At 32.7% G+C, this 13,453-nt stretch overlaps 2 protein-coding genes across 2 annotated transcripts; one reads left to right on the top strand and one right to left on the bottom strand.

Annotated features, from left to right (window-relative positions):
* Positions 1-1,130: 1,130 nt before the first annotated feature.
* On the top strand, positions 1,131-5,087 carry LOC133673931 (2-oxoglutarate-Fe(II) type oxidoreductase hxnY-like). Its single transcript, XM_062094867.1, has 11 exons — positions 1,131-1,329; positions 1,464-1,659; positions 1,778-1,876; positions 2,003-2,054; positions 2,276-2,397; positions 2,502-2,602; positions 2,691-2,749; positions 3,578-3,634; positions 3,966-4,011; positions 4,162-4,241; positions 4,825-5,087. The coding sequence occupies exons 1-11, from the start codon at positions 1,207-1,209 to the stop codon at positions 4,913-4,915; spliced, it is 1,026 nt and encodes a 341-aa protein (XP_061950851.1). The 5' UTR covers positions 1,131-1,206; the 3' UTR covers positions 4,916-5,087.
* Positions 5,088-5,131: 44 nt separating this feature from the next.
* Positions 5,132-9,642, bottom strand: LOC133673930 (NADP-dependent malic enzyme). Its single transcript, XM_062094866.1, has 18 exons — positions 9,148-9,642; positions 8,872-9,067; positions 8,549-8,700; positions 8,355-8,460; positions 8,196-8,261; positions 7,891-7,986; positions 7,729-7,800; positions 7,552-7,635; positions 7,372-7,470; positions 6,977-7,024; positions 6,768-6,821; positions 6,548-6,646; positions 6,379-6,468; positions 6,197-6,274; positions 5,972-6,046; positions 5,799-5,889; positions 5,503-5,631; positions 5,132-5,428 (listed from the first exon to the last, which is right to left on the bottom strand). The coding sequence occupies exons 1-18, from the start codon at positions 9,297-9,299 to the stop codon at positions 5,340-5,342; spliced, it is 1,776 nt and encodes a 591-aa protein (XP_061950850.1). The 5' UTR covers positions 9,300-9,642; the 3' UTR covers positions 5,132-5,339.
* Positions 9,643-13,453: the final 3,811 nt, after the last annotated feature.

The raw sequence follows: 13,453 nt of genomic DNA, 5'->3' as shown, positions 1-13,453 counted from the left end.
CACCATGATCTTTAACAAGTCTCTAGACCTGAATGGCGAGTTCAATGTATAATTGAATTAACTGGAATTTAAAGGATGAAAATCAAAGACAATAAGAATCTGGGATTTTATTAAATTGAAAGAAATCGACCCACAAAGATCCAAGACAAGGAATTTTATGGGCAGATTCAAGGTATCAAACAAAATAGCATTTGAATCTTAAATGGATTTGATTGAAAGCTTAAACAAAGATTTGGGTTGACTAAAGATTGACTCCAGCTCCGGAGTGCTACTATTTAGCTAGTTCATGGCCACGAGAAAACGTTATCGTTTAGATTTCCATTTGATGGCTTATCTTCTGTCGTCCATGTGTTCACTTCCTTTCACGCAACATCTGCTTGAAAATTCCTTTATTGTCTGGAATCGAATGCCAGTTCTGTCAAACTATCCTAAACTTGTTACATCCCCTTCCCCTTCAAAAACCCTTTCCTCAAGGTGAGGGTAGGTCTTCTTTGACCGCCTCTTCTTTCATCTCAACCGGTTTATTTTTGTATTTTAAAAAAAAAGTTAAATTTTTTATTTTAAATTAATTTTTTATATGTTTTTATATTATTTTGATGTGTTATATTAAAAATAATTTTTAAAAAATAAAAAATATTATTTTAATATATTTTTAAATAAAAAAAATTTAAAATTAACAACATTTCACACGTTGCTGAACGATACAAGATTTGCAACAACATACTTTTTTAATTATATTTAATAAATATAATTTATAATAATACCTTGAATACTCTAAAAATTTATAATAAAATTAATGTAAAATTATAAAATTTTTAATTGAGAATTTTGTTAGTTTTTTCTTTCAAAGTATTAAAATAATTATAATATTTTAAAAAATTAAAAATACAAAAATATCCCTGAGTTTATTGATTAACTTATTTTATTTTAATATTAAATTAATAATTTTACTACAAAAATAAAATTATAAATCTAGTCTCATATAATTTTATAAAAGATAATTGTTTTATTACAATACCTAGTAAAGATTATCTTTCTTCCAATACCTAGGACGGTTATTTTTGTTCCAGCAATGGAGTTTTGGTGAGCAGTAACTATTGTATGAAAAATAATTTTTTCATTTTTTATTTTTTATTTAATTGGGTAACCATGCTAAGTACTTCATATTTATAATATCAAAATTTAGCACACTCAAACAAAACAAAAATGGAGAAAAAGCAGTCTGGTACTGGTAATGCTACGGGTCCTGCTCCTAAGGAAGTCTCCTTCCTCAATCGCATCGATCTTTCCAGTCCCGATATTCACCAATCTGTTTCTCTTCTCAAACAGGTAATTCAATTTAATAATCTCAATTCTCATGCTTCTCTATATTTCGAAAGAAATAAAATTGAAAGAAAAAAACAGAGAAAACTGTATACTGTGTGTCTGTTATAGTTAAAATCATTTGTGTTTTTCCTTACTAGGCATGTTTGGATTGTGGATTTTTTTACGTGATCAATCATGGGATGGGTGAAGAATTGATGGAGGAGGTATTTGAGCAAAACAAGAAATTTTTCGAGTTGCCATTAAGTGAGAAAATGAAAGTTTTAAGGAACGAGAAGCATAGAGGCTACACTCCTCTTTTTGATGAGCTCCTGGATCCTGATAATCAAGTTCATGGTGGGTTTCTTTTCTAATTTCTGTTTCTTTCCTTTCAATTTTAAAATTTTCTTTTCTTTTCTTTTTTATGGAATATATTATAAAAAATGCAAGGTTTTGTTTTTTTATATGGTGGTAGGAGATTATAAGGAGGGTTATTACATTGGAGTTGAAGTGCCTGAAGATGATCCTCAAGCTGAGAAGCCATTTTATGGGCCCAATGTTTGGCCTTCAGATGGTATTTCTTTTTTTCTCTTTTGTTTCTGATTCAGTAGTTTTTATTCAAGAAATTTATCTTATTAGTTCTAGAATGTTAAAGCTTTTTATTGAAAATTTCCTTCTTTTTTCATGGTTGGTTTCTTAGATATTTTGCCTGGTTGGAGGCACACTATGGAGAAGTATTACCTAGAGGCATTGTAAGCCTCTTGCTGACATATTTGGAAATACTGTGGATAGTTGTAAATGATGCCAATCTCAATTATTTGTGCATGATGTATGCATGTGCTCATGATTGGATGCCATGCATGAATATTTGAGATCAGGCAATTTTGTCGCTTCAAAGACCTGCTCTTGATTCTTCTCATCATTTTGCTTCTATTTCATTTGGCATTTTATTTTTAGCATCTTATTAATACAGAGAAGTAGCAAGAGCCATTGTGAGGATCATAGCACTTGCACTTGATCTGGAGGCTGATTTCTTTGATAAGCCAGAAATTCTTGGCCAGCCACTTGCGTTGTTGCGATTGCTAAAGTATCCAGGTCATACTTTTAAACGATTTAATTAATAAAGCTCATGGGATGTATTTATATGTTATTGTCCAATCAGGTGTGGTTTACATCTTGTTTCATTGTTTGGTCTCCAGGTCAGATTTCTGATCCCTCAAATGGATTATATGGAGCTGGAGCACATACTGATTATGGTCTCATTACCCTCTTAGCTACAGATGATGTTTATGGCCTCCAAGTATGAAAAGTTTGTGATGATATATATACATATAGCTTCTTTTTTGCACAGCTTAATTAGTTATCGCATTTTTTTAATCTTCTTGCAGATATGCAAGGATAAAGATGCTCAACCTCGAGTATGGGAATTCATAGCACCATTGAAAGGGTGAGGCTCTGTAGGACTATGAGAGAATTGGATTCTTTGTAATTAGAAATTGACTGATACTAGCAGTTGGAGTTCTAGCAAATTGTGCCGTCTATTAGATATCCATTTCCATTTCTATAATTAACGTCCAACCATGTAAAACAACTACATGCCAAAATCTCAGGTCTTTTGACATGGAAGCCTCATATATTTGATTTCAGTTTATGGAGTTACATCTTCCTAGATGGAAATCATTCGTGCAACTTTGAAGTAATGCTTAACTATTAAATGGCTATTGAATTGTTGATTTGTCCAAGAATATTCAGTTTTACAACCAATATAAAGTTGCAGCAGGCAGCAATATAGAATTGGAAACAATTTGTGGGACTATCTGGAACTAATTTTAACTGAAGAATCCTCTTACCTCTCTACATAGGAAAAAGAAGATGATGCTAATAATATGGTCAAACTTGATATTTAAGCAGTGTGAGCATCATTATTAGTCAAATTATTTGATCATGACCCTGAACACTTCTACTTCTCTCTGTTACATTGTGCGCTCAGTTTCTGGAATATTATTGTGCCTCAAATGATTATTATTTAAGCTATTGGTTCATGAAACTGGAACACTTCTATTCCATGTCTCCATCATTTTGCCTGCTCCATTGTGTAATTCCGTATTATTGTTTATGAGCAATGATATGATAGTGTAAACTATTCACAACTCTGACATTGCTAAATGTGTAAGATTAACAGCAGAATACACATTTGTGCCATTAGAAATAGTTGAGGAAACTGTCTTGCTTTGGGAAAATTGACTTACTTTTCACTTTGGCTTATCTTGAACAGAGCATTCATAGTGAATCTTGGTGACATGCTGGAACGCTGGAGCAACTGTCTTTTCAAGTAATTTTTGTGCATGTGATCTACATATTTCACATGAATTAGATTTTCCTTCCATTCGAAAATGAGATTTAAATTCTTGACTAAAGGAGATATATACTGTATATTTGGCAATTGGGAAGGATTTATAGTTAATTCTTTAAAATTAATTAAAAGGTCTGATTGTCATGAAGATGAAAGTAGCATAATGGTACCATAATGCTTCTTTGCTTGTCATCTTCATATGCAATTTTCCTCACTTTGCAAAAATTCTCTCCTTTTTTTTTTGTTGCCTTTTTGCCCCTTTAACCATTCCTCTAGGCGGAACTCATGTTCTCTACATAATATTACATAGGTCCACGCTGCACAGAGTTTTAGGGAATGGTCAAGAGCGATATTCTGTAAGTATATATGTTTTCTTGTTATTTTCCTTTCCCTTTCATGTTGATGGCCCGGTGTGCCTTCTAAATCTCAAAGCTCCCATAAGTAAAAAGCTTTTATTTGCCTACTGGCAGTTACACAGTTCTTCATTGACCTTTTGGTTTGGGCAGATTGCTTATTTTGTGGAACCTAGTTATGACTGTCTTGTCGAATGCTTGCCAACCTGCAAGTCCGAGAAAAATCCACCCAAGTAAGTTGAAACCTCAATTTTTTTCTTTTGCATGCTTGAAATCTTTGTGACTGCAGCCTGGACATCTCCATGCGTTTCTTTCTACATGAATTTGTTATAGGCAGCAGATAATTATTATGCTTAACCCTACTGATCTGTGATGTCCTTGTGCGAAAAGTGACTGGGAATTTGGGGATAAACGAATATACAACCCAATAACTGGTACCTTTGAACAGTTTGTGTTGAAAATTTCTCTTTTGTGTTGCACCTGGTAATAAATTCTTCTATCATTTAATGCCGCATCTGTGCTATTTGGATTTGAGCATGTTGCTTCTTTAAGTTCTGGAGTCACACTAAATGGATTACATCAGATGTTGATTTCTAATATAGCTGCTATCTTACTCCCATATAGAAGAGTTTTGCCTATTACAAGAATTCCTTTCCATGCAAATGCTCACCGACCTTGTGCAATATGAATGTGTGTAGACAGTAAATGATAGGGCGGCTTCTTCTTCTTCTGTTTTTTTGAAAATGGAAGCGTGCATATCAGTTGTACATCTACTTCAACTTCTCTATGAACCGCTGCATGTATTTCTTTCACCAGGTTTCCTCCAGTCATGTATGGGGATTACCTTGGTCAACGCTACAAGGATACTCATATTGATCTGAATGTGTACAACAAACTGCAGAGTTAAGCTTGCCGGAGAACATTTCAAGCTTGCATTGTACAATTACTACTCGTTAATTGCCATCAGAATTCTCAAATTAAAATGAAGCTCTTGCACACCGCAGGATGGCTTCCTTTTAGTGGTGTCCTGTTGTACATTATTTATAGCATTAACCATAGAGATGAGTTTTCCTAGTTAATTTAATCCTAAATCTACATTATATTATGGTGCTCAATAAACGTGTGAACATCAACCAGCAAGCGTTGCCTGCCATGGCTTGATTCGCATTACCAGTCAAGTAGAAAAGTAGCTCCATTTACTAGTTTAACAAGGTACTGATATTACAAGCCCAGACAATTTATTTTGCTTATTATAGCGGTTGCTCTCAAGACAGCACGCAGCTTCACACCAAAAGAAAGCATAAATGCACAAGAACAGTAATACAGACAATTCACCGGTAATATCTATAGGCGGGACTGTACATGCAACTCTCTGCGTGCTTCACAAGGTTTTCTGGACGGGGGAGACGTGTAGCCAGGCCTGCAAGATCACAACATTCAAATAAATTCAGAATTCCTACCACAAAAACATAATACAAGAATAGCCACACTTACCAAGTTCATATGCCTTGGCAGCTACGTTAGCAGCAATTTGGACTGAGATTTTTCTGATGTTAGAGAGAGGTGGGTAAATCAGCCCCTTTGCTAAGTACTCCTCTTTAATTTGCCCAGCCAAGGCTTCCGCTGTTATTAGAGACGGAGAACAGATAAAAACATTAGTCTTCTGATGAGGAGACTCGTGATAGCATGAATCACCAAAGAGTTGAAATCAAGCAACTAATTGTGTTCTAAATACTGTGAAAAAATTTAAATGAAAAATAAGTACTCCTTGAGATATGCTTTGAACTTACCGGCTGCCAGAAGCATATCATCATGAACACGAATAGCTCCAGAGATGACCAAACCCAGGCCAAGGCCAGGGAAAATGTAAGCATTGTTGGACTGGATGGACAAGAACAGCACAAAATTCAGTCCTTGATGTTCAACTCAAATACTAAATTATTAGACAATTGCGTTGTCTAACCTGGCCAGGAACAAAAACTTTTCCCTCGTACTCAACAGGATCAAATGGACTTCCACTAGCAAAAATTGCTTTGCCCTGCAATTCAAGATCAAGCAATGAACATAAGTTTAGAGTTAACCGCACATGCTTAGATAGTGTCCTGAAGAAGAAAGAATGTAGAGATCCCTAAGAGGCTGCTTCCTCAACCCGGTGATGACTTATGATTACAAACAATGTTGATTTTACCTTAGTCCAAGTGTAGGCTTCTTCAGCTGTACATTCAGATTGTGAGGTTGGGTTGGAGAGAGCCAAAATTAGAGGTTTCTGCAATGCCATTCATAGAAAATGATCAAGTTCTCTCTTTTTTTTGGTTGATATACAATTATCATTCACAAATATACGTGAAAAACGCTTTGGACATATTGAACCTCATTGAAAGAAGCCATGGCCTCAATCACTTCCTTAGTAAACGTTTTTCCCACTCCGGATGTTCCAATCAAGACTGTTGGTTTGATTGCCTGAGAAAGTGGGCTAACTGAATGAGGAACCAACAAATAGCTGAGAGCAGGTAATTGAAAATTGAACAGATTTCCACACCTTGACAGCTTCTAGGAGTCCTTTAACGGGTTCATGTTCATGAGCCCATGGTTTCTTGAAGTGTTGTAATGACTCCTTGCGAGAACTAACAATCAAACCCTGTCAGAAAAATTATGTCGTGTTAAGAGATGGGGGATGAAAGGCAATCAAATAATTCCAGAGCTTGTTCGTAGCTATAAATTGTTTAGCAAGGTCATAAAAAATTCTGCTTCGGTATTACCTTTGAATCTGTCAGCCAAATCTTCTTGCGAGTCTCTTCCAAAGGAGATTTTGACTGGAAAAAAAAGAGGGGAAAAAAAAGTCAGAAACATGTAAATGAAAAAAATATATGGAAGATAAATTGGAGTGATATATGGCGTTACTCCAAATCCCAGTAAAAAGATACGAATCACTAAAGATGACATGAATATTGTAAGAGCAAAACGATACCCGTCTTGACATCTCAAGAGCTATAAGCTCTGCTATACCAGTTCCAGCCTGCAAAATCATAAAGCTACACTTCAAATTAACTGCTCAAACAATACGTATATAACTTAACCACTAGATTTTTAATGCTGGATAGAATTGGATGTGGATGAGCAATAATGTTGTAAGTCCTATCATTACCTGAAAAACTTGAACGAAGAAATCATTAAATCAAAGGGGAAAAAAAGGAAAAGAAACTCATGTTTTCACACTAAACACTCAAGAATGTCATCACTCATTCCATAGTCTACTTCTCAAAGTCTTTTATAACCGACTAATTCTTTCTTTTCTTTTACTTTTTTCCCATGCTGCAGAAGGAAAAGAAAGAACAAAATCATATGGCAAAGACAGAATCTCACTTCCCCAGCACCAAGGAACAAGAAAGTGTGATCAGCCAGGGAACCACCTAGCAACTTCAGTGCTGAAATAAGCCCTGCGAGAACAACAGCAGCCGTTCCCTGCAATAGACAGAGAATAACATATTAAAGAAGTAGGGAAACAGTGTCTTAAGTAATGATTCACGATTAGGAGCCTCATGCCTGTATATCATCATTGAAGACTAAATGAGTTGTGCCATACTTTGCAAGCAGATCAAAAGCATTGTGGTTAGCAAAATCTTCGAACTGCAAAATTTGGTAAGGAAAAATGTAGATAACATCAGAAGTGAGTTAGGAACATGAAACTGTGGGATCGTATAAGTCAACTATGCATCTGACCTGTATCAGAACTTTCTCCCCATAATTTTGTTTTACAGCAGTCATGAACTCATGGAGAAGTTCAGAGTATTCCTGGAAGTGAGAGAAAACACCAAATTTTATTTGATTGCGAATTATATTTTACATGCCTGACCATAATGAAGGTATTCTCAATTATAAAACCTTGCCAGTTGCCCTCCTTTGTCTCAGTCCAATGTAGAATTCATCCTTCAGCAATTGCTCGTTGTTCGTACCCACATCAATGGTTACTGGCAAACACTATAAAAATAACACAGGAAATATTCCCATCAGACAAGATATCAAACCATACGATGCGTCTCAATCCATGATCTTATTTTAAAGATAAAACAGTTAAGAGACAACTTGATCTTTAAGGGCATATGAAGCACTTGATGCGAGCAACATCTTAAACCTAATGAAAACCAGTCAAGTAGAGAAGAGACTTAAAATGTTCTGAAAATGCTTACAGCTGAAGGACGAACTCCTCCAAGTGCAGTGTAAAGAGACAACTTCCCAACAGGAATGCCCATTCCCTGCAACATTTTCAGCATAATCATACGTATATATTTTATAAACCACAAAGAAAAATGAAACTTTTTTTCCCTTTCCAGTAAATATCCTTATACCTGACAGCCAAGATCCCCAAGTCCCAAAATTCTTTCACCATCAGTAACAACAATAACTTGAATACTCTTCTGAGGCCAGTTTTTCAGCACATCAAGAACTTTCCCCCTAGAAAACCAACCACTTCCTAAAATGAGCTCATAAATTATGAATATTGGCGGGATTAAGTAAAAACAAAGGAAAGAAATATCCATACTTCTCTTTTAAACTTATATATAGACCCTGAGGACGCTTGAAAATACTTCCATACTTCTGGCAAGCTTCCCCAACCGTCGGTGTATAAACAACCGGAAGCAATTCCTCAACATTATCGATCAAAAGCTTATAAAACAACCTTTCATTCCTTTCCTGTTAACCCCACAGTAAAAATCTTCATCATCATCATCATCATCATTATTATTATTATTGTCGTAGTAGTAGTAGTAAAAAAATATGTGTTATATTTTGAGAAATGTAAAAAAATTGGACCCACCATAATAAATAAAAATAGATCCCATTTGAGATCATATATAATAATACCTCAAGTTCCATCATGGCCGTATATTTTTGAAGAGGAAGTTGATATTGTCTAATGGTGTTCATCAATTTCTTTTCCTGAAGCTGTTGAGAGATAGTTGCTGGAGGAAGAAGACCACGCAGGTAGTGTGCATCTCTTTCTTTCTCAGTGAAAGCAAGCCCTTTGTTGTGCTGTGGATCCCTCAACAGAGTATATCCACTACAACCCAGTATTATTATTACCAACAACAACAAAAGCTGACGATCAAAATGAAAACTACTACAAATTAAAAACCAAACCTGGCAACGGAGATGGTCCAGGGAGTAACAAGCTGGTCCTCAGTGGCACAATCCTCGCCATAAACGTCCTCAACACCACCACCGACAGTGGCTTTGGGGTCCATGTCGAGCACCGAAGCTCCGTCTCTCATCTCCTTCAGCGTGCTCTCCATTCTGAGTTGACTTAATCTCTCTCTGCTGATCTTCGAATATCAAACTAAACCGAACCGAGACCTAAACCTGACCTTTCTTTCTTTACAAATCAAAGGGAGAAACAGCAAAATATATAGAGATTAAATAACAAGTTCTGGAGTAGTGGTTTGCTCTGTTTCTGCTCGACAAAAACAAAACGTTAAAAAAACACAACAAAAAACTTATTAGTAGCAGGCAAAGTCAAAGCCCTTGTTGTTCTACACTGTACAATTACTTGGTAGGCATCAAAATTTGGAGGTGAGAAAAGAAAAGAAAAAAATATCCCTTGTTATTTTCAGGTTGTTTGGAAATTTGGTCGGCAGCACTTGCAATTCTTATATATTTATATTGTGATATAAAATATTTAGCCACCGTAAAAATAAATATCATTTTAATATATATTTAGTATTGTGATATAAAATATTTTTCGTTTAAAAAATATCATATTATTTTTTTCAGGTTTTCTTTTATATTCTTATATAAGGATATCAAAATCATCATGAAACACTAAAAAAATTAATTTAATATTTTTTTACATTAAATATATTTTTAAAAAACATTTAAAAATAAAATAATTATTATTCTCTCAAATACCTCAAAAAAAAAAAAGTTAGCTTTTTAAATTTTATTTATTTTGCATCAAACCAGCTTAAAGAATACGACCTTTTCAAAATTATCTCACAATCACTATCCAAGTTTTGGTAAAAGTAAAAAAGATAAAAGGAAAAGAAATATGATTGAACTTTTATAATGATTCGCCACCAATCACGCACTTCGCTTTCCAGACGCTAAGTTCAGATTTTTCATCAGCACTCAGGGATTTTTCACATGTGATACGCACACACACTAAAAACTCTAACTCAAGATATCTACGGCCACCATTACTTTACTTATTAATTACACATGATATCAAGTCAAACTACCCAAACACCTATATTAATTAAAAAAATTATATGTTAATTATTTGATTTTTGATGAATAGACAAAAAAAAAAAAAAAATTCTTAAATTCAGCTAGATTAATATTTTAAAATATTTTTATTATTTTTAAAATTGATATATCAAAACTAATAAAATACATAAAAATATTAAATTAATATTTTTCCAATACTGTCACTGCAATGATGGAAGAGCATCATATAAGTGAGAGAGAGACTTGACTCCGTTGAAAAGGGAAAAACCAAGAGGGGGGAGGGACAGATTTGTCCGTGTCCGGCGGTGGAGGAGGAGTAGGTGATCGATAAGGTCCATTTTCCTGTCCACGGAAATGGATAAAACCTTTATTTCTAATTTTTTTTTAATTTAATTAAATAATAGCTGGGTTGAAGGGAAGGACCCGCCACGTGGGGTTCTGTCCGTCAATTATTTGGGGGTAATGTGCACATCCATTCCCCCTGTCACGATTAAACTTTGCCAGGACAAACAAACTGATAATGGGTTTATTTTTCTGTTTAAAAAGTTTTTAATTTTTTTTAAATTAATTATTTTATAATTTTATATTATTTTAAAATATTGATATTAAAAATAAATTTTAAAAAATAAAAAAAATTATTTTAATATATTTTTAAATAAAAAATATTTTAAAAAACAAATATTTTCACAATTAAAGCACTATTAGGCTGTATGGTGCCCTGGTCCACTGTGCGTGAATATGTCGATATCAACACTGTTCTTTGCCTCCTTTGGCTTAGGAATATTGAAAGGATATACCTCACTTCCCTCCCACTAATTCATTTCGCATGATACTTTGTGATATTTTTTTATTATTATTACTTTGAATGTCTGGATAAGTTTATATGTATTTTGATTAATCTTATAGATTTTAAAATTAACAATCATATAAGTTTTTAATGGTCTTGAAATTTATGATACCCAAAATAATATTTAAAGTGGGGGCTACAACAAAATATCTAATCATAAATGATATATATTAGGCTAAGAATAACATAACTATATTCAGAGCGGGACACTTCAATAAAATATCTAATCATAAATCATATATTAGCCAAAGATTCACATTTTATCAATAAAAAATGAGTTTATCTTTAATTTATTTAATAAAAATCTTGGTATAATACAATTACATATAGAGACTCCGTGTGTGTATGTCCTTCCTTAAAATATATCTATCTATGGTATGTCACCACTAGCTACCAAATTCTAATAAAACTGAAGCGTCGTGGTGGTGGTGTATCTGGGAAGGCTCCCTTGTGGTAAGGTGTCTTTGTAGAAGTCTTTTGTAATTAAAATGTAATAAAATAATTTTTATTTTTATTTTTATATTAACACATTAAAGTTATTAAAAATATCTAAAAATAAATTGATTTAAAGTTTTTTATGTGAAAATTAATTTGAAAATGGGTTAAATCGCAAAAACAAATATATGCGAAAAATCACAATTACATAATTTTGAGATATCATATTAATAAATTAAAATGCAATCACAATATACTATTTTTTTAACAATAGTATATTCTTTCTTCGGCTTTCACATAGGCAAACTATCTTCAACCGAATCATGAAACTTAACCAAGTTATCCACAATTAAATTGGTACAATTATTGTAAATTATTTTTCTTTTACCTTATTTTAATACTTGAATATTAAATGATAATACGGGGAATAAAAATAATCAACTATAATAAACTTTCAAGGATAAAAATAATTAACATATATACTAAAACAATTAGGGTTTTTTCCTAGATAATTCACAGTGAAATACTCTTTTTTTTCATTTTCAAACTTTCTTTTCTTGCAATTAAATCCTTTTATAGCCTAACTAGATAGAATTAGGGTTGAAATTATGGGATAAAAACACCAAATTAAAAGACAGGAGACAAAAAAGTAAAATATGAAGAAAAGGCATGCCTCACACCAAAATTATGAGGATTTTTATTTTGATTCAAAAGATCATTTTATTTATTTTTGAGTCTCTGAGTTTAAAAGAGGAAATAGAAAGTCATCAAAAAATAATGAAAAAGAGAAAACATTTATTATCACCATTCCAACAACCAAAATAATCAAACTTGATGTCTACATGTTTAATTTGACAAAGAAAGTTCTTTGGTGATACACATGCCTAAAAATAATCGAATTCTATTTTATTTTTTTTTATTTAGATGATTTTAGTTTGTTTGGGTGTTTTGGGGTTAGTAGATGGTTTAAAGAAATTTCCGTGGTGTTTATGAATTGAAAAATGGATTTTCAAACAAAAAAACCCTACTCCTTGATTTTTCAAGCACTACATTGTGGTTAAATTTTAGGTTGGATAGCAGCATACGATACGTTGTATGTCCTTAAAGGTGACATGTCAACTATTTTTTTTTCTAAAAAAAAATAAGTGGCAAACAACAATCACCCCTCATAAAAGATAAAAATAACTAAATATACCAAGCACATGAGCTATGCTTTTTGCAAGGCCCTTGCTTGTCAAGCCACCCAATCCTAGCCTTGGTTTTTTTGTTTAAGTTTTATCTTTTAACATCAAGTTTTTATTGAATTATTTTACTAGTTTTTCTTTTTCAATTTTATCTTTACTATTTGATTGATTTTAGATTGATATTCATGTTTTTATCATATAATTAAATAAAAAATATTATTGCACACGTTGAAATCCATAACTCATATCATGTGTTTGACAAATTAACCTAAGCTGACTTAGATCAATTCAATACATTATCCTCTCGTTGTTTTTTTTTTTAAGGATGTCATCTAGAATTTTTTTAAAAAGATAACAACTTTTTTATCGGTCATCCAGGTTGTTTTTGGACTTGTGTGCCTAGTTTTTGTTTCTTCTTTTTTTGTCATTTTTTTTCTATCTTTTTAAAATTTTTGGACATGTCAATTTGATAAAATCACATTAAAACAAATTTCATATAATTTAATTTGAAACTTGAATTAAACAGGGATTCAAGTGGGGAGTTTTCTAATTTAACTTGTTGGATCAAATTTGATGATAATATTGAAAAAAAAATCCTCATAACTTAGACATTTTTTTTACATCCAATTTTTTTTTAATCGACATCATAAAGCAGGGAATAACCTATTCAATATTAAACATTTAGATATAGATAGTGGCAATGTGATTTATATGAAACCAGAAACAAAACAAATGAAGATGATAGGTATATTTATTA

This window comes from Populus nigra, chromosome 15 (genome assembly GCF_951802175.1).
Source record: "Populus nigra chromosome 15, ddPopNigr1.1, whole genome shotgun sequence".
In the NCBI taxonomy this organism is placed as follows: domain Eukaryota; kingdom Viridiplantae; phylum Streptophyta; class Magnoliopsida; order Malpighiales; family Salicaceae; genus Populus; species Populus nigra.
Note: the sequence above shows the minus strand (reverse complement) of the source record. Positions and strands in the feature narration are given on the sequence as shown.

Excerpts from the sequence above, each read along its gene's own strand:
- LOC133673930 (XM_062094866.1), bottom strand. The coding sequence starts at position 9,299 with ATGGAGAGCACGCTGAAGGAGATGAGAGACGGAGCTTCGGTGCTCGAC. Across the intron at positions 8,262-8,354 it reads TTGGGGATCTTGGCTGTCAG|GGAATGGGCATTCCTGTTGG; the intron begins GTATAAGGATAT and ends AAAATGTTGCAG. Across the intron at positions 5,429-5,502 it reads TGCCAAGGCATATGAACTTG|GCCTGGCTACACGTCTCCCC; the intron begins GTAAGTGTGGCT and ends GTGATCTTGCAG.
- LOC133673931 (XM_062094867.1), top strand. The coding sequence starts at position 1,207 with ATGGAGAAAAAGCAGTCTGGTACTGGTAATGCTACGGGTCCTGCTCCT. Across the intron at positions 1,877-2,002 it reads CAATGTTTGGCCTTCAGATG|ATATTTTGCCTGGTTGGAGG; the intron begins GTATTTCTTTTT and ends TTGGTTTCTTAG. Across the intron at positions 2,603-2,690 it reads ATGATGTTTATGGCCTCCAA|ATATGCAAGGATAAAGATGC; the intron begins GTATGAAAAGTT and ends ATCTTCTTGCAG.